General features: G+C 42.7%; 1 protein-coding gene across 6 annotated transcripts in view; it reads right to left on the reverse strand.

The window, feature by feature from the left end:
* rbm46 (RNA binding motif protein 46) overlaps positions 1-591 on the reverse strand; it is a 350,512-nt gene extending 349,921 nt beyond the window's left edge. For all 6 annotated transcript variants that reach the window (XR_015753360.1, XM_087980132.1, XM_087980130.1 and 3 more), the window contains exon 1: positions 471-591. Coding sequence is in view for 5 of the 6 variants with exons in the window: in XM_087980132.1 (XP_087836258.1) it covers positions 471-473 (3 nt within the window). In the remaining variant the exon portion in view is untranslated. The remainder of the gene's footprint in view (positions 1-470) is intronic.
* Between the last annotated feature and the right edge of the window lie 20,643 nt (positions 592-21,234).

The following is a 21,234-nucleotide window of genomic DNA, read 5'->3' on the forward strand; positions in this document are numbered from 1 at the left end:
TGCACATGTGAGACACTTTCTTTCAGAATTTCCAGTGGATAAATGTCGAAGTAAACTTACGTTGCTTTTTAAATACAAACCCAAGAGCAAAGCGGTTATTTAGAACAGGCTCTTTAAATTCAAGGGCACGTCATGCATTCTTAACGGGCAACTTTTGAGAAAATATCTCAAAGCTATCCATGGCAACACTTTAAAACCTATTATTTCTCACGAAGTCCCTAAAGTAGAACTTTAACTAAGTGCTATTTTCTGAATCAGTCGCATTTGCTTCTTAACTATTGCTTTCGAGACCTGCGTTCAAGGTCAGTCTTGGGCTCGGAAAAATAACAAGTTGATTTAAGGTCTGTGTTATTTTTCGCTTGACTATATTCCAACGCCATTTTGGGGCCGAGCGTTTCTCTCTGGCTTGATCACAGTGACAGCATGAATCCCTCAAACGAAATCATAACTAGCGGGTGGGGGATATTTACCATATCACGATGCACAACGTGTATCAGTTGTCTAAAGCTCAGCTGTACCTTCCAATTCTGCTGTAATTCACTGGTTTCATGCACCGACGGTCTCACATCACTTCAACGATTCTCCCTGTAACCAGGAAACTACAAACAATTGACACAATCCGCCAATCACGGCGCTGGGCGTAAGGCAACACAGGAGTGCCACATCCAATCTGCGCTGATAGCGCCACTTCCCACTGTTTGCCGGTGCTGTCACTTTCCGCTCATCGCTGACACGTCCAGCTCTCTATATCGTACCTGATACTCAGTTCGACTCTAACTCCCCATTACTCCAAAATGCGTGAAAAGGCATCCAGATGTCTGAAAACATTTTACAACTATTCAACTGTTAGTGCAATCCAATTAGTAGTTCCCAGTGCAAGCTTTTTTGGCTTTTTTTTTCATTTCAGAAGAGATTTTATTAACAGGGAATTAAAGTTTTCCTTACTTGTTTTCTTGCGATGAACATCATTCTACACAGTCTCTAACAGGGCGAGCAGCGTCTGTGGAGACTGAAACGAGTCAAGATTAGAATGGTGCTGGAAAAGCACAACAGTTTGGGGCAAAAAACCTTCATCAGGAAATGTCAATTTTCCTGCTCCTCGGATGCTGCCTGACCTGCTGTGCTTTTCCAGCACCACTCCAATATTGATTCTGATCTCCAGCATCTGCAGTACCCACTTTCGCCGAGACTGAAACAAAGGCTAAGTTTCAAGCCCGATGTGACTTTTTCAGGTAGATAGATACTTCCCCTGAACTGCACAGCCGCTCACACTCCAAGCATGAGGCTGGAAGGTTCCAGCATCTGCAGTTTTGTTTGGCCACATTCCAAGCCCAGCATTGCCTGCAATGCATGGACCCTCGAGGTCCAAACACAAGAAAAACAGTTCGAGGCAATGCTGTTTCGGAAGCGGTGGTTTTTATGCCATTGACCTCGGGTTTGAAGGAGCAAGTGGAGCAGATTGTTAGGGTGCCCTGAACAAAAAAAGACAGATAGGATTGCTGATGCTGGCGAAGGAGGGACATAGACACAAAATAGGTGTACAGTGGGCGTGAAAAAACGGAAAATGGGTCCGCTCTACAGACAGCAAAGTCAATAAAGTACAAATGCGATGCAGTCATGGTGGGGGGCAAGGCACAGGGCAGTAAGAAAAAGGCAACTGTGAAATTCAATGTTGAGTCCGAAAGGCCTAAGCGGAAAATAACATATTGTTCCTCCAGCTTGCAAGTCCCAGGATGTAAATGTTACCATGGGAACGAGGTGGTTTGTTGAAATGGCAAGCAACTGAAAGACCAAGTTCATTGTTGTGGACAGAGCAGAAGTGTTCTCCAGAGCTCAAACTATGTTTAATCTTGCCAATGCAAAGGAGACCTGCGTAGCAAATACAATCAACTAGATTTTAAAAAGTATAATTGATTAATTGTCACGTGTGCCGAAGTACATCGAAAAGTTTTCTTTAGGAGCAGTGCAGGCAGGTCTTTGGAAGAAAGGATATACAGATCCGAAAGAGTTTGACAGAGGCATACAGCTAACAGTGCACACGGCATGCACTCGGTGAGAGCAACGTTAGCAAGGTCAGTATTATTTGGGTCCAGAAAATCCATTCATCAGTCTAATAACAGACAGTAAGAAGCTGTTCCTGAACCTGCTGGTGTGTGAGCTTAGGCTTCTATATCTTCTGACTGATGGAAGAGATAATTACCAGGGTGCAATGGTTCCTTGATGATGTTGGCAGCCTTTCTGGAGCAGCAGGCCATGTACATGGAGCCCCTGGATGGAAGATTGGCTTCCAAGATGGTCTGGACTGTGATTAGGTTAGATTAGTTTCCCTACAGTGTGGAAACAAGCCATTTGGACCAATCACACCAACCCTCCAAAGAGTAACCCGCTCTGACCCATTACCCTCTGACTAATGCACCTAACACTATGAGCAAGTTAGCATGGCCAATTCCCCTGACCTGCACAACTTTGGATTGTGGGAGGAAACCCATGCAGACACGGGGAGAATGTGCAAACAGACAGGCACCCAAGGGTGGAATCAACCCTGGTCCCTGGCACTGTGAGGCAACAATACTGTGCTTACTACCTTCTGTAGTTTCTTACAATTCTGGGCAGAGCAATTGCCATACCAGGCCATTAAGTATTTGGACAGTATGCAGAGATTGATATAGAGGAAAGTGAGCACAAAGGGTGTTCTGAGGGTGTGGAGAAGGGGTGAACATGTGAGATGGGTGAGACATATTTTAGGGTCTGTCAACCATGGTGAGGTGTGGAGAGAGGGGCAAATTTCAGCAGTCTCCTTTTTTATATATTGATGCATTATAGCCATTTTCCAAAGGAAGAATCAGTGAGCCTTCAGACTATCATAATGAAGATCGATATGAAGCATAGATGGATATTTAGTATCTATGGTGATGAGAAGGCAGCTAGGGCCAAAAAATTCAAAACTGTGAAACCAAAGTAAAGGGTCAGAAAAACCATGAATAGAATGTGAAGAATCTGAGCTAGGGTGGAGAAATAGAGGAGGAAGAAATAAATTTAGACTAGCTGAAAGACAGTATACCTAGTCATAGAGTAAGAGAGATGCATGGAAACAGACTCTTCGGTCCAACTTGTCCATGCCGACCAGATATCCTAAATCAATATAGTCCCATTTGCCAGCACTTGGCCCATAACCTTCTAAACCCTTCCAATTCATATACCAATCCATATGCCTTTTAAATATTGTAATTATACCAGCCTCCACCATTTCCTCTGGCAGCTCATTCCATACACACAACACTCTCTGGGTAAAAAAGTTACCCCTTAGGTCCCTTTTATATCTTTCCCCTCTCACCCTAAACCTCTGCCCTCTACTTCTGGACTCCCCTATAACAGGGAAAAGAGCTTGTCTATTTAATCTATCTCTGCCCTTCATGATTTTATAAACCCCTATAACGTCACCCCTCTGCCTCAGATGCTCCAAGGAAAACAGCCCCAGCCTATTCAGCCTATTCCTATAGCTCAAATGCTCCGACCCTGACAACATCCTTGTAAATCTTCTGTGAACACTTTCAAGTTTCACAACATCCTTCCGATAGGAGGGAGACCAGAATTGCACACAATATTCCAAAAGTGTCCGAACCAAAGTCCTGTTCAGCTGCAACATGACTTCCCAATACTTATTTCAGTGCTCTGATCAATAAAGGAAAGCATATCAAACATCTCCTTCACTATCCTGTCTACCTGCGATTCCACTTTCAAGGAACTATGAACCTGCATTCCAAGGTCCCTTTGTTCAGCAACACTCCCTAGGACCTTGCCATTAAGTGTATAAATCCTCATCTGATTTGCTTTTCCAAAATGCAACACTTCACAGTTATCTAAATTAAACTCCATCTGCCATTCCTCAGCCCACTGATCAAGATTCCGTTAACCCTCTTTACTGTCCACTACACCTCCAATTTTGGGTGTCACCTGCAAACTTACTAACTATACCTCCTATGTTCACATCCAAATCATTTATATAAATTATGAAAAGCAGTGGACCCAGCACTGATCTTTGTGGCACACCACTGGTCACAGATGTCTAGTCTGAAAAGCAACCTTTATAAATGCCATCTTTAAAAGGCTGGTGTGCACCTGGATGAACACTGGCATTCCAAAACTGTTTTGCTTGGTCATGATTGTTTCCAGAAGATGTCTACAATGGGAAAGGTGGCATCATGATTCATAGAATCTCTACGGTGTGGAAACAGGCCCTTCAGCCCAATCAGTCCACACCAACCCTCTGAAGAGTACCCATTCCCAAACCCATTCCCCTACAATATTAATCTACATTTACCACTGACTAATGCACCTAACCTACACATCCTGGAACACTATGGGCAATTTAGCATGGCCAATTCATCCATCTTTGGATTATGGGAGGAAACCGGAGCACCTGGAGGAAACTCACCCAGACAGATACCTGGAGGTCCTGGTTCAGGAGTGGTACAAAGGTGAAAAGTCCTCTTTCTGGAGGACTGACAGAGGAGGTCAGACCACCAGACCCTGGCAGTCTGGTTGGAGATTAGCAATCAGTTAATGCTATCTCTACAATCTGGAGAATTGGCCAGTTGTGCCAGGGTAAATTCCACAGAGTTCACTCAATCTAACATTTTCATATAGCGGGTCGTGCTTATGTGAAACAAGCTGCTCAAGGAAGTGGTAGAGACTGGTAAAATTACAACATTTAAAAATGCAGATACATGGATAGGAAAGGTTTAGAGGACAATGAGCCACATTCAGGCAAATGGGGACTGGTAGGAAACCTAGTAGGTATGGGCGAGTTGGGCTAAAGGGCCTGTTTCCATACTGTATGATTTTACAACTCTAGGTTTAGAGTTTGAGGAACAGGCTGAAATGATGGGTCTGTCAGGCAACTCTGTTTGTGGATTTTGGAAGGAAGGTCAAAGTGGGTTGTGCGTAGGTGGGAGTACAAGGAGATCTGGGTGTTCTTGTACACCAGTCAATGAAGGTAAGCATGCAGGTACAGCAGGTAGTGAAGAAGGCTAATAGCATGCTGGCCTTCATAACAAGAGGGATTGAGTATTGAAGCAAAGAGGTTCTTCTGCAGCTATACAGGGCCCTGGTGAGACCACACCTGGAGTACTGTGTGTAGTTCTGGTCTCCAAATTTGAGGAAAGACATTATGGCTATTGAGGGAGTGCAGCGTAGGTTCACGAGGTCAATTCCTGGAATGGCGGGACTACCTTACGCTGAGAGACTGGAGCGACTGGGCTTGTATACCCTTGAGTTAGGAAGACTGAGACGGGATCTGATTGAGACATATAGGTTATTAAAGGATTGGACACTCTGAAGGCAGGAAACATGTTTCCGCTGATGGGTGAGTGCCGAACCAGAGGACACAGCTTAAAAATACGGGGTAGACCATTTAGGACAGAGATGAGGAGAAACTTCTTCACCCAGAGAGTGGTGGCTGTGTGGAATGCTCTGCCCCAGAGGGCAGTGGAGGCCCAGTCTCTGGATTTGTTTAAGAAAGAGTTGGATAGAGCTCTCAAGGATAGTGGAATCAAGGGTTATGGAGATAAGGCAGGAACAGGATACTGATTAAGGATGATCAGCCATGATCATATTGAATGGTGGTGCAGGCTCGAAGGGCAGAATGGCCTACTCCTGTACCTATTGTCTATTGTCTATTGTCTACACTGAGTTGTGAAGTTGTGGAAGGGAAATGTCCAGAGGAGGTGAGGTTAGTGACAGTTCTAAAAATATGAGTGTGATATAATGTAATTGTAATTCCAGTGAATGATATGGGGTGATGTAGACTCTCTCTTTTTTGGAAATGGTCATTGGCATAACTTGTACAGAATCAAATAGCACAAACGAGGACATTCAGCTGATCAAGTCTGTACAGCCAAAAATGCACTAAATTTACACTAGTCCACTTTCTAATACAAGATTCAAGGCCTTTAATATTATGACATGTTAGTGCCCATCCAAAGATTGCAAACTTTGTTTAACTGCCACCTTATGAACTGGCCCTCTCAATAAACTGGCAAAAATTATTTACAGAGGAACCTTGATAATCCAGCATTCAATTATCCGAATTTCAGATTATCTGGACAAGATCGCAAGTTAATGATGCTTGGCTAAACTGTGTTATCCGTCATTTGATTATTTGAACATTTGATCATCCACACAAAATACTCCCCGCCCATGTCGTTCGGATAACTGAGGTTCCTGAAATACCGAACATTTACTGTATTATTGTGATCTCCACAATGTCTGAGTGAAAGTGCAAATGAGAAGGTTCTCTATCAGTGAGTTTTATTTTAGGCAAAGTTGCATTATAATTTAAAAGTGATTTATGCTGAAAATAAACTATAACAGTGATGTGTATACCCCTTGCATTACGTTTCTATTACTTAGTGTGTGTTTTTACATCGATTACATTGAGGTCTTGAACAACCAGCATATTCCTGGTCACATAGGTGCCAATTATTAAAACATTTGCTGTACTTTCTAAAGCTTGTGAGGTCATCCACCTCAATTACAGTCCTAGGCAGTGTATTTCAGAACACTACCTCCCTCTGGGTAAAACATTTTTCCTTACATCTGTGGCGGATTCACCTGCACCTCCACACATATCATCTATTGCATCCTCTGCACCCGATGTGGCCTCCTCTATATTGGGGAGACAGGCCGGCTACTTGCGGAGCGTTTCAGAGAACACCTCTGGGACACCCGGACCAACCAACCCAACCACCCTGTAGCTCAACATTTCAATTCCCCCTCCCACTCCACCAAGGATATGCAGGTCTTTGGACTCCTCCATCGTCAGACCACAGCGAAACGACGGTTGGAGGAAGAATGCCTCATCTTCCGGCTAGGAACCCTCCAACCACAAGGGATGAACTCGGATTTCACCAGTTTCCTCATTTCCCCTCCCCCCAGCCTGTCTCAGTCAAATCCATCAAATTCAGCACCGCCTTCCTAACCTGAGATCTTCTTCCCGACCTCTCCGCCCCCACCCCAGTCTGACCTATCACCCTCACCTTGACCTCTTTCCACCTATCACATTTCCGACGCCCCTCCCCCAAGTCCCTCCTCCCTACCTTTTATCTTAGCCTGCTGGACAAACTTTCCCCATTCCTGAAGAAGGGCTTATGCCCGAAACGTCGATTCTCCTGTTCCCTGGATGCTGCCTGACCTGCTGCGCTTTTCCAGCAACACATTTCCAGCTCTGATCTCCAGCATCTGCAGACCTCACTTTCTCCTCTTAATCTTCTGGTTGAGCCTACCATGAGGGACTTTTATCGAATGGTTATTAAAATCCATGTAGACATCATCCACAACTCCTTTCTCGGGAGCAGTGAGAAAAGAGAGAGGGAGGAGTGGGGGCTGCCCAGAGATAAGTTTCCCACATTAAAGGGTCTTACTCTGAGAGTCAGGCCTCCATCTTTTTCAGGAGCAGCAAAGAGAGAGGGAGAGAGGAGTGGGCACTGCCAGGAGGTAAGCATCCCACTTAAAAGGGCCTTACGTCAAGAGTCAGGCCTTTTTGTTTAGCAGCAGGAAGAGCAGGAGCAACGACCAGGGGGCTGCCGGGAAGGAGAATGAGTGTTGTAAAATCTTATATTGGCAGAGCGCACACTGAGAAGGAGCAGTCACAGGACTGCTGAATAAGTGAAGTAATATATTTGGGTTTTTGTGTTTTCTGAAACACTGCCTAGGCAATGAATCCCACCCATACTCCTCCTCTACCCAAAAAAAATTCTGTGCGCCAGATTGGTAAGGTAACTAATTTTTTTTATTCTTTATTTTTCTTAGTCTCTTTGGAAATTTAGAATTGTGGGAATGGAGGTTAGGGCAGTTGAATATTTCTCCTTCAGAATATGGGAGGTAAGAGTCATCACTAGTGTTCCTGCTGACTTCATCAGCAGGAAGTGCACCAAAACTTGGTTAAGGAACTGGAGCTGCAGCTGGATGAACTTCGGATCATTCGGGAGGTGAAGGGGGTTATTGAGAAGAGTTACAGGGTAGTAGTCACACCTCAGATACAAGAAAAAGATAGATGGGTTACAGTAAGGGGATGGAAAGGGAACCAACAGGCAGTGCAGGGATCCCCTGTGCTGTTCCTCTCAACAAGAAATATACCATTTTGGATGCTGTTGGGAGCGATCACTTACCAGGAGTAAGAAATGGGGCACAGGTCTCTGGCACAGAGTCTGTCCTGGTTGCTCAAAGGGGAAGGGAAGAGAAGCAGAGCATTAGTCATTGGGGATTCCATAGTTAGGGGTCAGGTAGGAGATTCTGTGGGAACGAAAGAGACTCATGATTGGTGTTTTGCCTCCCAGGTACCAGGAGTCATGATGTCTTGGATCCTGTTTTTGGGATCCTTAAGGGGGAGTAGGAGCAGCCCCAAGTCATGGTCCATCTAGGCACTAACGATATAGGTAGGAAAAAGGATGGGGTTTTAAGGCAAGAATTCAGGGAACTAGGGTGGAAGCTTAGTGCTATAACAAACAGAGTTGTTACCTCTAGTTTGTTGCCCGTGCCATGTGCTATTGAGGAGAGGCATAGGGGGAGAGAGGAGTTGAACACGTGGCTACAGGGATGTGCAGAAGGGAGGGTTTCGGATGCCTGGATAATTGGGGCTTATTCTGGGGTAGGTGGGACCTCTACAAACAGGATGGTCTACACCTGAACCAGTGATACCAATATCCTGGGGGAATGTTTGCTAATGCTCTTTGGGAAGGTTTAAACTAATTCAGCAGGGGGACGGGAATCTAAATTGTAGTTCCAGTGTACAGGAAGTTGAGAGTAGTGAGGTCAGAAATATGGTTTCAAGCTCGCAAGAGTGCACTGGCAAGCAAGAAGGTGGTTTGAAGTGTGTCTACTTCAACGCCAGGAACATCCAAAATTAGGTGGGTGAACTTGCAGCATGGGTTGGTACCTGGGACTTTGATGTTGTGGCCATTTTAGAGACATGGATAGAGCAGGGACAAGAATGGTCGTTGCAGGTTCCAGGATTTAGATGTTTCAAGAAGATCACAGAAGATGATAAAAGAGGGAGAGGTGTGGCATTGTATTACGGCTGCAAAAAGGACGTTTCAGGATTCATCTTCTGAGGTAATATAGACTGAGGTTAGAAACAGGAGAGGAAAGATCACCCTGTTGGAAGAAAATTACATAAGATTTTGTTGTATGCAGATGATGTCCTAATTTTTTTGATAAATCCAACAGTTTCAGTGCCTCGCCTGATACAATGCATTTGCGGGTTTGGCGCTTTTTCGGGGTACAAGATTAATATTGCAAAATCCAAGGCTATGCCTATGGGTGGTCTTACAAAGGCGCTAGGTCTTGAGGGTGACTATAGATTCCCATTTAGATGGTCACAGGGGGGTTTTGTGTATTTGGGCATATTCATTACTCAAGGTCTGGATTGGCTATTCAATGAGGAGAAAGTGAGGTCTGCAGATGCTGGAGTTCAGAGATGGAAATGTGTTGCTGGAAATGTCTTCTTCCCGACCTCTCCGCCCCCACCCCAGTCTGACCTATCACCCTCACCTTGACCTCTTTCCACCTATCACATTTCCGACGCCCCTCCCCCAAGTCCCTCCTCCCTACCTTTTATCTTAGCCTGCTGGACCAACTTTCCTCATTCTTGAAGAAGGGCTAATGCCCGAAACGTCGATTCTCCTGTTCCCTGGATGCTGCCTGACCTGCTGCGCGTTTCCAGCAACACATTTCCATCTCATTGGCTATTCAATGCCAATTTTATTCAATTATTTGATAAAATTAAACAAAACCTTCAAAGATGGGAGGCACTTCCGGTCTCGTGGTTAGGTCATATAGCACTTATTAAGATGAATATTCTCCCCTGTTTGCCATACCCTACATGGATGTTCCCCTGATTTTCAACAAACAAACACTCAGGAGGCTGAACAGCTAGTTCAGCTCCTTTATTTGGCATCATAAGTGGCCCCTCATTAAATTAACAAAACTGCAGTTGCTTCACAGATTGAGGGGGGGGGGGGGGGGGGGGGGAGTGGACCTTCCAGCTTTTGTCTTACATGAGTGATTGGGTTTCTGGGGATCCTCTTTCAATATGGCTAGATATGGCTAGATATGGCTAGATATGGCTAGATATGGCTAGATCTTCTGTGATCTTCTGGACCAACTTTCCTCATTCCTGAAGAAGGGCTAATGCCCGAAACGCGATTCTCCTGTTCCCTAGATGCTGCCTGACCTGCTGCGCTTTTCCAGCAACACATTTCCATCTCTAGATATTGAAGCCTCCCAGGCAAGGTGCCCCCTTACCAGTTTGCTGTTTTTGGACAAAATGAGGACAGTTAGGGAATATTGCCATAACCCAATAGTCAACAATATTGTTAAAGTATGGAGGGCAATGCAGCAGTGGGAAGGCAATATTGGCAAAACAGCTTCATTTACACCTTTAGTGGGTATGCCGTGTTTTCAACCGGGTATGATAGATTCAGGATTTAAACATTGGGCAGCTAGGAGTGTGTCTTGCATAGGTGATTTATTTGAGGGAGACATAATGATGTCCTTCGATCAGTTAGGACAGAAGTACGAGTTATCGAAGAGACCTTTTTCATTCTTTCAAATTAGGGATTTTGTTCAAAAAAAGAATACACTTTTGACTTATCCCTATAAATCCGACATAGAGAGAGGGGCGTTAAGTGCTAAGAGTACACTTTTTGTCAACACTTTATATCGTCAATTGGGGGATGCCCCCTCAGATGAGTTTGATCACTCTGCAGGGTGTGGGAGAGAGAGCTACATGTTGAAGTTTCCTCAGAGGCATGGGAGGATATTTGGGAAAATGCAAGGAAGATATCAATTTGCAATAGGACCCATGCTTTACAGTTGAAGATTCTCCACCAATTGGTTCTGGACTATTGGTCAAAATTTAAACCAGGGGTATCTTTAGCATGTCTCAAATGCAAGGTCTGCATGGGCACTCTTACCCATTGTCTTTGGTCTTGCGATAGGCTTCAAACATAATGGAGTGCTGTGGTGGGTGCAACAGAGAGGATTTTGGGTGTAAGGGTGGAGAAGGACCCCATCTCTCGCCTTCTGTGCCTGCCCACTGTATTCCCTGCAGACACACATAAGAAAAGTCTTTTCAATATTCTCACATTCTGTGCAAGAAAGAATAACTTGCTAGGTTGGAAACCACCCCCCCCCCCCCCCCCACCCCAGGGCCTGTCGGGTTGGCATAAGATGAGTATGGAGCATATTCCCCTTCGATTTTCTCACAAATATGGTACACCACAAAACTGAGAATTTTTATAAGACGGGGCGGTCCTTTTTGGAATACCTGGACACAGATTTATCTGCCACACTAACAAGGACTTTTATATAGCTATAATGATTGTGTTTTATGAGTCCAATGTCCAGGGAGGAGGAACTGTGAACATATGAGCGTTTTGTTTGGCTGGGGCTGAGTTATTACTATTTATTAGTTTGTTGTTGGTTATTATTTATTTAATTAGTTAAATAGCCAGTTTGGGTGTTTTTTATTCTATACTTTTCCATATATATTTATACATTTGTACATGAGGGTGGGTTGGGTTTTTTTTTAACTTGTATTGTTTTCCAATAAAAATATATTTTAAAAAAAGAATGTCTAGATTCATGTGAATATGTTACATGGACTAATCATCACGTTAACTAACTAAGCATGAAATAAGATATATCAAGCCAGGTTTCTGAGTTATGATCAGCCCGGAAATACCAGATGCTAGTATCATACCATACTCAAGACCCTGTTTTTTTTTAAAACCTTTCTAGACTTGAATAACTACAGCCGCAAGGCCTGTTGAAAGTGCATCAGCAGCCGCCGTCATAGGAAATCTGGGCTTATATTTAACGAGTACATGTGAAGAGCTCTTACCTTTATTTTCTGAAATTCAATTACTTGCTTATTATCGTAAACAATGCCTGAGTTTTTCATAAAACACTTCTCAAACAGGCTGTTCAGAATGGATTTCTCAAATGGAGTGACCATTCCAAAGAATATCTGGACATCATGATTACACTTCAGTTGTGGAAATTTGCTGATGACTTTTTGTTTTGATGTCACTTGCTATGCTTTTTTTTGTTGAATAATGAATCCCAAGAATTTTTTGATAGTTTTAGAGTCATAGAGTCACAGAGATGTACAGCACAGAAACAGACCCTTCAGTCCAACTCGTCCATGCCGACCAAATATCTTAACCTAATCTAGTCAGCAATTGGCCCATATCTCTCAAAATCCTTCCTATTTATATTCATATCCAGATGCCTTTTAAATGCTATAAGTGTACCAGCCTCCACCATGTCCTCTAGCAGCTCATTCCATACACGCACCACCCTCTTTGTGAAAAAGTTGCCCCTTAGGTTCTTTTTATATCTTTCCCTTCTCACCCTAAACCTATGCTTCTCGTTTTGGACTCGCTCACTCCAGGAAAAAAACCTTGTCTATTTATCCTATACATACCTCTCATGATTTTATAAACCTCTATAAGGACACCCCTCAGCCTCCACTGCTCCAGGGAAAACAGCCCCATACTATTCAGCCTCAAAGGGTGACACGGTGGTTCAGTGGTTAGCACAGTTGCCTCAGAATGCCAGGGTCCACATTTGATTCCAGCCTTGGGCGACTGTCTGTGCGGAGTTTGCACATTCTCCTCGTATTTGCGTGGGTTTCCTCCCGGTGCTCTGGTTTCCTCCCACAGTCCAAAGATGTGCAGATTAGGTGAATTGGCCATGTTAAATTGCCCAGAGTGTTAGATGCATTAGTCAGTGGGAAATGGGTCTGGGTGGATTACTCTTCGGAGTATCGGTATGAACTGGTTGGGCCGAAGGGCCTGTTTCCACACTGGTGGAAATGTAAACAAAACCTCCAACCCTGGCAACATCCTTGTCAATCTTTTCTGAACCCTTTCAAGTTTCACAACATCCTTCTGATAGGAAGGAGACCAGGAATGCACGCAATATTTAACCAATGTCCAGTACAGACACAACATGACCTCCCAACTCCTATACTCAATACTCTGACCAATAATGGAAAGTATACCAAATGCCCTCTTCACTATTCTATCTGCGAATCTACTTTCAAGGAACTATGAACCTATGTCTCTTTGCTCAGCAACACTCCCTAGGACCTTACCATTAAGTGTATAAGTCCTGATAAGATTTGCTTTTTCAAAATGCAGCACCTCACATTTATCTAAATTAAACACCATCTGTCACTCCTCAGCCCATTGGCCCAACTGATCAAGATCCCATTGTACTCTGAGGTAACCTTCATCACTGTCCACTACACCTCCAATTTTGGTGTCATCTGCGAACTTATTAACTATACCTCCTATATTCACACCCAAATCATTTATATAAATGAGGAAAAGTAGAGGACCCAGCACCGATCCTTGTGGCACTCCACTGGTCACAATTTTCCAATCTGAAAAATAACCTTCCACCACCACCCTCTGTCTTCTACCTTTGAGCCAGTTCTGTATCTAACTGGCTAGTTCTCCCTATATTCCATGAGATCTAACCTTGCTAACCAGTCTCCCATGGGGGGATGTAGGACCATTCGGCGCAGCCACTTTGGGGCGAGCGATTCGGCGTGGCCGGTTTGGCGCAGCCTGTTTTGGCGCAGACCCATTTAGGCACGGAACTGTTTCAGCACAGCTCATAGTTATTCCTTTTCAGGCTTAGTTATAAGCATTAATGAAAGCAATGAAAAGAAAAATAATGTTTACCCTCTTCAGTAAAAATGTTAAAAAGAAAATAAAAATGAAAGAAATAAGGTAAATACGAAAAATGTGAAATATGACATTTATTCAAAATTATGGGAAATCCCTTGTAAATACTCACTTTTCCTTTCCACATTTTGACAACAAAATTGTTGATGGCATTTTAATGGGTTAGATTTTATTTTAATAATAATTACAAAGTACTGAATAACTACAAAGCATTAATGCGCCAAATGGGTCTGCGCCGAAACAGTTCTGCGCCTAAATGTGTCGCGCCAAATCGGCCACACCAAATCGCTCGCACCAAAATGGCTGCACCAAATGGTCCCACTCCATCCCATGGGGAACCTTGTCAAATGCCTTAGTAAAGTCCATATAGATCATATCCACTGCTCTGCTCTCATCAATCCTCTTAGTCAAAAGGTGTAATAAACTTTGTCAACAGTCTTGACTGTTGGTTGAGGGTATTGGCCAAAACCATGATGATGAAGTTGTTATGGATAAGTTTTGCCTAGTTGTCATCCACAATGGACAAAGATACAATTTCTCCCTAGATTGATTTATTTAAATGTGGCAGGTCTACATGGAGTCTAGGTGATCCTTTACACATTATAAGCCCTGAACACTTGTTAGCTGACTTGTGATTAGTGATATAATACCCTTGATATAATATATCATTATCTTGAGCTTTTTTTGACCTTCTTCAGCAATGAGTGTTGTGTTCTTTTGAGAGTGTATAGACATATAGGTTTATCAAGTTGAAGCAACACAATGTGATATTTGTGTTTGACCCTACCATGATTCTGAAGAATCTGTGGGAATTCTTATTGGAATATCGTCCTGTTATCCTGCTGCAATATTTCATCTATTTTCTTCAGAGTACCTTTTGCAACGCAATGGGCAAGGCCCTACCTCTCGGACCAGGATGCTTGGATTCAAATCCTACTAACTCCAGAGATGTATAACTCCACTTCTCCACAGGTTGATTAGAAAATAACTGTGCAGTTCTGCTCAGTAACAATGTTCTTTGGTTTTGTAAACTATAGAGTCTTATTAATCTCTTGCCACAGGTAGAAGTAATCTGATCTTTTACTTGAAGATCTGTGCCACTTGGACTTTGCAATTTAATTATTTTTGTCTGGGTATTTATTGCTTTGAGCTATTCCCATGTAATCAACTTAGTCATTACTGTAACACCTGCACCAGTGTCCAGTTTGAACAATATTTTGAATTCTTTAACTTCGAAAGACAAAGAATCACCTTTATTATCACATGTACTCCAGTGCAGAACTACAGGAGTACAGTGAAACATTTTTACAATGTCTGCCAACTACCTCAACACAAATCTTTCAGAGTAAAAAAAAAAGTTGTTACAGAATAACACAAGAATATAGATGAATATAGATTAGCAAATAAGAATGAAAACCTTGAGAATGACCATAAATACTTAAGTTCCAGTCCATGCCTGCGGGCGCCAGAGCATGAGGCCATGCTGTCTCTTCTTGCTGGCCTCCATCTACCGTTCTACTGTTGCTCCAGGAATCACTCGATCGCTCCACTGCCACCACAGGACTGACTAAAATTTTTGCTTGTGATCCTATACTCCACCAAGGAAACCTATATTTTTATCTTTGCCTGCACTTCCAAGTTGCTGAATTTTCTGCTTTTCAAAAACCTTTCCTCACTTTAGATGAACAAAACTGCTTGAATTAGCATTTCAGGCTCTATTGAAACACTTTGTGCCTTGTCTTGTTTCTGTTGCTTTGTGGCTCCACAACCACAACACTTTGAAATGGATATCCTGCAATTTTTCCTCTTTTGGTTGGTTTTGAGTGTGCATGGCTGCCACGTCGGTCCTACTCAACTAATGGATTCATCTGAAGCCTTGGGATTACCACGAATTATTGCCCAATTTCGTGCCATCGATGTCGTTTGTCTGGATCACCCGTTCACATGTTTCAAGAAAAAAAACTGACAGTTTTTGTTATCACACTTTCTGACCATGATACAGCTGTGAATGAGTTTATTTTTCAATACCCACAACAACTAACTAGCCAATAGAGATCATAGAATCATAGAGTCGCAGAGATGTATAGCTGGGAAACAGACCCTTTGGTCCAACTCATCCATGCCTACCAGATATCCCAACCTAATCTAGTCCCATTTGCCAGCACTTGGCCCATATTCCTCTAAATACTTGTTATTCATATACTTTTAAATGTTGTAATTGTACCAGCCTCCACCATTTCCTTTGGCAGCTTATTCCAACATGCTCCAACCTCTGCGTGAAAAAGTTGCCCCTCAGGTCCCTTTTAAATCTTTCCCCTCTCACCTTAAACTTATGCCCTCTTTGTTCAGACACCGCTACCCTGAGGACAAGACCTTGGCTATTCACTCTGTCTATGCCCCTCGTGGATTTTATAAACATCTATACGGTCACCCCTTAGCCTCTGACACTCCAAGAAAAATAGCCTCAGCTCCTCCCTAAAGATCAAACCCTCCAAACCTGGAAATATCCTTGTAAATCTTTTCTAAACTCTTTCAAGTTTCACAACATACTTCCTATAGCAGAGAGACCAGAATTACATATTCCAATCGTGGCTGAACCAAAGTACTGTACAGTCGCAACATGACTTCCCAACTCATACACTCAAAGCATACCAAACTCCTTCTTCACTATCCTTTCTGCCTGTGACTCCTCTTTCAAGGTACTATGAACCTGCACTCCAAGGTCTCATTATTAAGCAACACTCCCCAGGACCTTACTATTAAGTGTATATGCCCTGGCCGGATTTGTCTTTCCAGAACATCTCACATTTATCAAAATTAAACTCCATCTGCCACTCCTCAGCCCATTAACCCAGCTGAACAAGATCCAGTTGTACTCTGAAGTAACCTTCTTCGCGGTCCACTACATCTCCAATTTTTTTTGGCGTCATCTGCAAACTTACTAACCATGCCTCTTATGTTCACATTAAATCATTTGTATAAATGACAAAAAGCAATGGACCCAGCACCGATCCTTGTGACACACCACTGATCACTGGCTTCCTGTCTGAAAAGCAACCCTCCATCACCACCCTCTGTTTTCTACCTTCGAGCTAGTTCTGTATCCAAACAGTTAGTTCTCCCTGCATTCCATGTGATCTAACCTTGCGAACCAGTCTATTATGAGGAACTTCATCAAATACCTTACTGAAGTCCATATAGATCACATCCACTGCTCTGCCCTCATCAATCCACTTCATTATTTCTTCAAAATACTCAATCAAGACAGTGAGCCATGATTTTCCATGCACAAAGCAATGTTGACTGTTGCTAGTCAATGAATGTAAATCCTATGCCTCAGGATCACCTCTGACAATTTGCCCACCACTGATATCCGGCTCACTGGTCTATAGTTCTCTGGTTTTCCCTTACCACCATTCTTAACTACTGGCACAACATTAGCCAATCTCCAGTCTTCTGGCACCTCACCTGTGGCTATCAATTAAATGAATATCTCAGCAAGGGTCTGTAAAGAATGCTTCAACGTATTCTATAGGTTATTCATAAATTGAGTATTATAACTTAAGTGGAGAAAGTGAGGTCTGCAGATGCTGGAGATCAGAGCTGAAAATGTGTTGCTGGAAAAGCGCAGCATATCAGGCAGCATCCAGGGAACAGGAGAATCGATGTTTCGGGCATAAGCCTGAAGAAGGGCTTATGCCCGAAACGTCGATTCTCCTGTTCCCTGGATGCTGCCTGACCTGCTGCGCTTTTCCAGCAACACATTTTCAGCTATTATAACTTAAGTATTGATTATGCAATTAACTTACTCAAAGAACCTCAATGAAATCAAATAAATGTTCAGTTTGTTCAAGATAGCCAAAGATAGACCCATCCTCCAAACAGGGGAAACATCCTTCCTGCATCCACCCTGTTGATCCTAGTAATGATTCTACATGTTTGAATGAGATTACATTTCATTCTTCAGAACTGCAGAAAAGAAAGCCCTAACATATTTATTCTTTAAGGGAAGTGGTGGAAATGACAGACAACATTCAATAGAATATGGAGTCTGATGGGATGGAAGGTGAGGGCAAGGAGAGCTCAATAGTGTTTCTGGGATGGAGGAAAAGGAATGAGAACTAAATCATATCAAATGGAACTGACGTGGTCTTCTATTTTCCTTTCTAATAGCTGCAATAATATTTATTGATTATGTTTGGAATTAACTCAGTCTTGGAACAATCTGACCTGTTTCCCCTGGACTCAATTACCCATTTGGATATTTTATAGATCTTTCTTTTTTCTATTGAATTTTATTTCTGGACTTTAAGGATACTATACAGTGAAACAACTATTTTTCCAAAGCTCATGTAGCCTTCTATGGTAAATGATCATAAACTATGATGCATTTTCATTTTACATGATGTCATTGTTGAAGTTAAGATACAAAAAAATTCCTTGTAAAAGTTGAGCTGTAAATTCAGAAGTTTAAATATTTCTATTTGCTTTTAAAGCACATTTAACTGCCAATTGAAATGACACATCTTTTTATCAGCAGGGCTTTTATGTGTTTTGTTCTTTCACTGTGAAATTCTGGAAAATTATAGCAGTTTCTCAGGTTACTTGGCCGTAAAGATTATTGGAAAAGGAAAAGATAAACAAGGCTTCTTTATTTTAATTGAATGCTGCGTGATTATATAACTTCAAAGATGCTTGCATTGAACTCTGCTTTTAAAAGATTGCTCTTATTTAAAGACACCATATCATCAGAGCTGAATGTTACATATCATGTCCAGGAACTACAGTCCATTAGCTACTGTAATTGGAATGTTTGAAACTGGCAATCTTGTTGCTGTGTTTCAAAAATTGTAGACACTTTCTAATCAACCTGTTGACAGATATTAATCCACACTTCTGGAGCAAGTGGGTCTTGAACTTGGGCTACCTGGCTCAGAGGTTAAAAATGGTATTCTTTTAATCAATGTTGCAGTCTATCCCAGTCAGTACTGAGTTAGAAGATCATGGGCAGAGGTTTCCTAGTGTCTGAACAATATGGGAAATAGTGAAAAATAAATGAGGGAATAGAGATGGCAAGAATGAAAAGATAAGCTGCTCAACATAGACCAAAAATAACTTATTTTTCCCTTAAAGTTTCAAGCTAGATGAAAATCTTGCCAGTAAGTAGCAAAGGTCCTATTTGCATATATTACCATGATCTTACCTCATATATATGTTGTTTTACTGGTGAGAAATTAAATGGTGGAAATTCCTGACTTAGAAGTTTGAGAGTGGGAGCCTGCCAGCTGCAGCTGGATAGCATCTTTTTCCTTCTCCACATTAGTCATAATTCAGAGCAGGCCCCAATGGCAGTGGCCACCTGCATCCTCTTTCTACAGAAGCTGGCATTGCCAACGCGACAAACTCACCATTTTATCTTGGCGCATCTCAGATAAACTTTATAATTCGCTACTGAAAACAACAAATGCTAGAGTTAACAGCAGGTCAGACAGCATCCATGGAGAGAGAGCAAGCTAACGTTTCGAGTCTAGATGACTTTTCATCTTATAATGTTATAATTTGCTACTTCAGTGTTGCACTTTGGAGCTCACTGGAAATTTTCTGTCTGATGTACAAAAATTTCACCCTATAAGTCTGTCGCTGATATATTTTTGAAACCTCTTTAAAGAATCAGATGATGTAGAAAGAAAACTGGAGTATTTATCATATTATCTTTTTAATCAGTACAACTGCTCCTGACATAAACATGAAGCAAAGGGTAAATGTAGCTGTCCTTGATATCAAGACAGGACTTAACTGAAAATGACTCTTTGCAAAACTGAGGACATTTAGCATAAAAAAAAACTTTCCATTCCAGTATGACTCAAACTTCAACCAATACAAAACAAAATGTCTGTGTTTGTTGTAGGCCAGTCATACTAGGTTCATTTTACATATCATAGTCATAGAGGTGTACAGCATGGAAACAGACCCATCGATCCAACCAGTCCATGCTGACCAGATATCCCAACCCAATCTACTCCCACCTGCCAGCACCTGGCCCATATCCCTCCAATCCCTTCCTATTCATATACCCATCCAAATGCCTTTTAAGTATTGCAATTGTACCAGCCTCCACCACTTCCTCTGGCAGCTCATTCCATACACGTACCACCCTCTGCGTGAGAAAGTTGCCCCTTTTATATTTCCCCTCTCACCCTGAACCTATTCTCTCCAGTTCTGGACTCCCCCAACCCAGGGAAAAGACTTTGTCTACAGGCTATCCTGTACATGCCCTTCATGATTTTGTAAACCTCTATAAGGTCACTCATCAACCGCCGACGCTCCAGGGAAAACAGCCCCAGCCTGTTCAGCTTCTCCCCATAGCTCAAATCCTCCAACCCAGGCAACATCCTTGTAAATCTTTTCTGAACCCTTTCAAGTTTCACAACATTATTCCGATAGGAAGGAAACCAGAATTGCACACAATATTCCAACAGTGGCCTAACCAATGTCCTGTAAAGCCACAACATGACCTCCCAACTCCTGTACTCAATACTCTGACCAAAAAAAGAAACCATATCAAACGCCTTCTTCACTGTCCTATCTACCCGCGACTCCACTTTCAAGGAGCTATGAACCTGCACTCCAAGGTCTCTTTGTTTAGCAACACCCTCTAGGACCTTACCATTAAGTCTATAAGTTCTGCTAAAATTTGCTTTCCCAAAATGCAGCACCGTGCACTTATCTAAATTAAACTCCATCTGTCAACATTGGCCTGTCTGATCAATATCTGGTTGTAATTTGAGGTAACCTTATTTGCTGTCCACTACATCTCCAATTTTGGTGTCATCTGCAAACTTACTAACTGTACCTCTTATGCTCACATCCAAATCATTTATGTAAATGACAAAAGGTAGAGGACCCAGCACCGATCCTTGTGCACTCCACTGGTCACAGGCCTCCAGTTTGAAAAACAACCCTCCACCACCACCCTCTGTCTTCTACCTTTGAGCCAGTTCTGTATCCAAATGGCTAGTTCTCCCTGTATTCCATGAGATCTAACCTTGCTAATCAGTCTCCCATGGGGAACCTTGTCAAACGCCTTACTGAAGTCCAAATAGATCACATCTACCGCTCTTCCCTCATCAATCTTCTTTCTTCCTTCTTCAAAAAACTCAATCAAGTTTGTGAGACATGATTTCCCATGCACAAAGCCATATTGACTATCCCGAATCAGTCCTTGCCTTTCCAAATACATGTACATCCTGTCCCTCAGGATTCCCTCCAACAACTGGCCCACCACCGAGGTCAGGATCACCGGTCTATAGTTCCCTGGCTTGTCCTTACCACCCTTCTTAAACAGTGGCACTACTTTAGCCAACCTGCAATCTTCCGGCACCTCACCTGTGACTTTCGATGATACAAATATCTCAGCAAGAGGCCCAGCAATCACTTCTCTAGCTTCCCACGGAGTTCTAGGGTACACCTGAACAGG

This window comes from Chiloscyllium plagiosum, unplaced genomic scaffold, assembly GCF_037043375.1.
Source record: "Chiloscyllium plagiosum isolate Xiang-an unplaced genomic scaffold, Cpla_swu_hap1 HiC_scaffold_36, whole genome shotgun sequence".
Lineage (NCBI taxonomy): Eukaryota > Metazoa > Chordata > Chondrichthyes > Orectolobiformes > Hemiscylliidae > Chiloscyllium > Chiloscyllium plagiosum.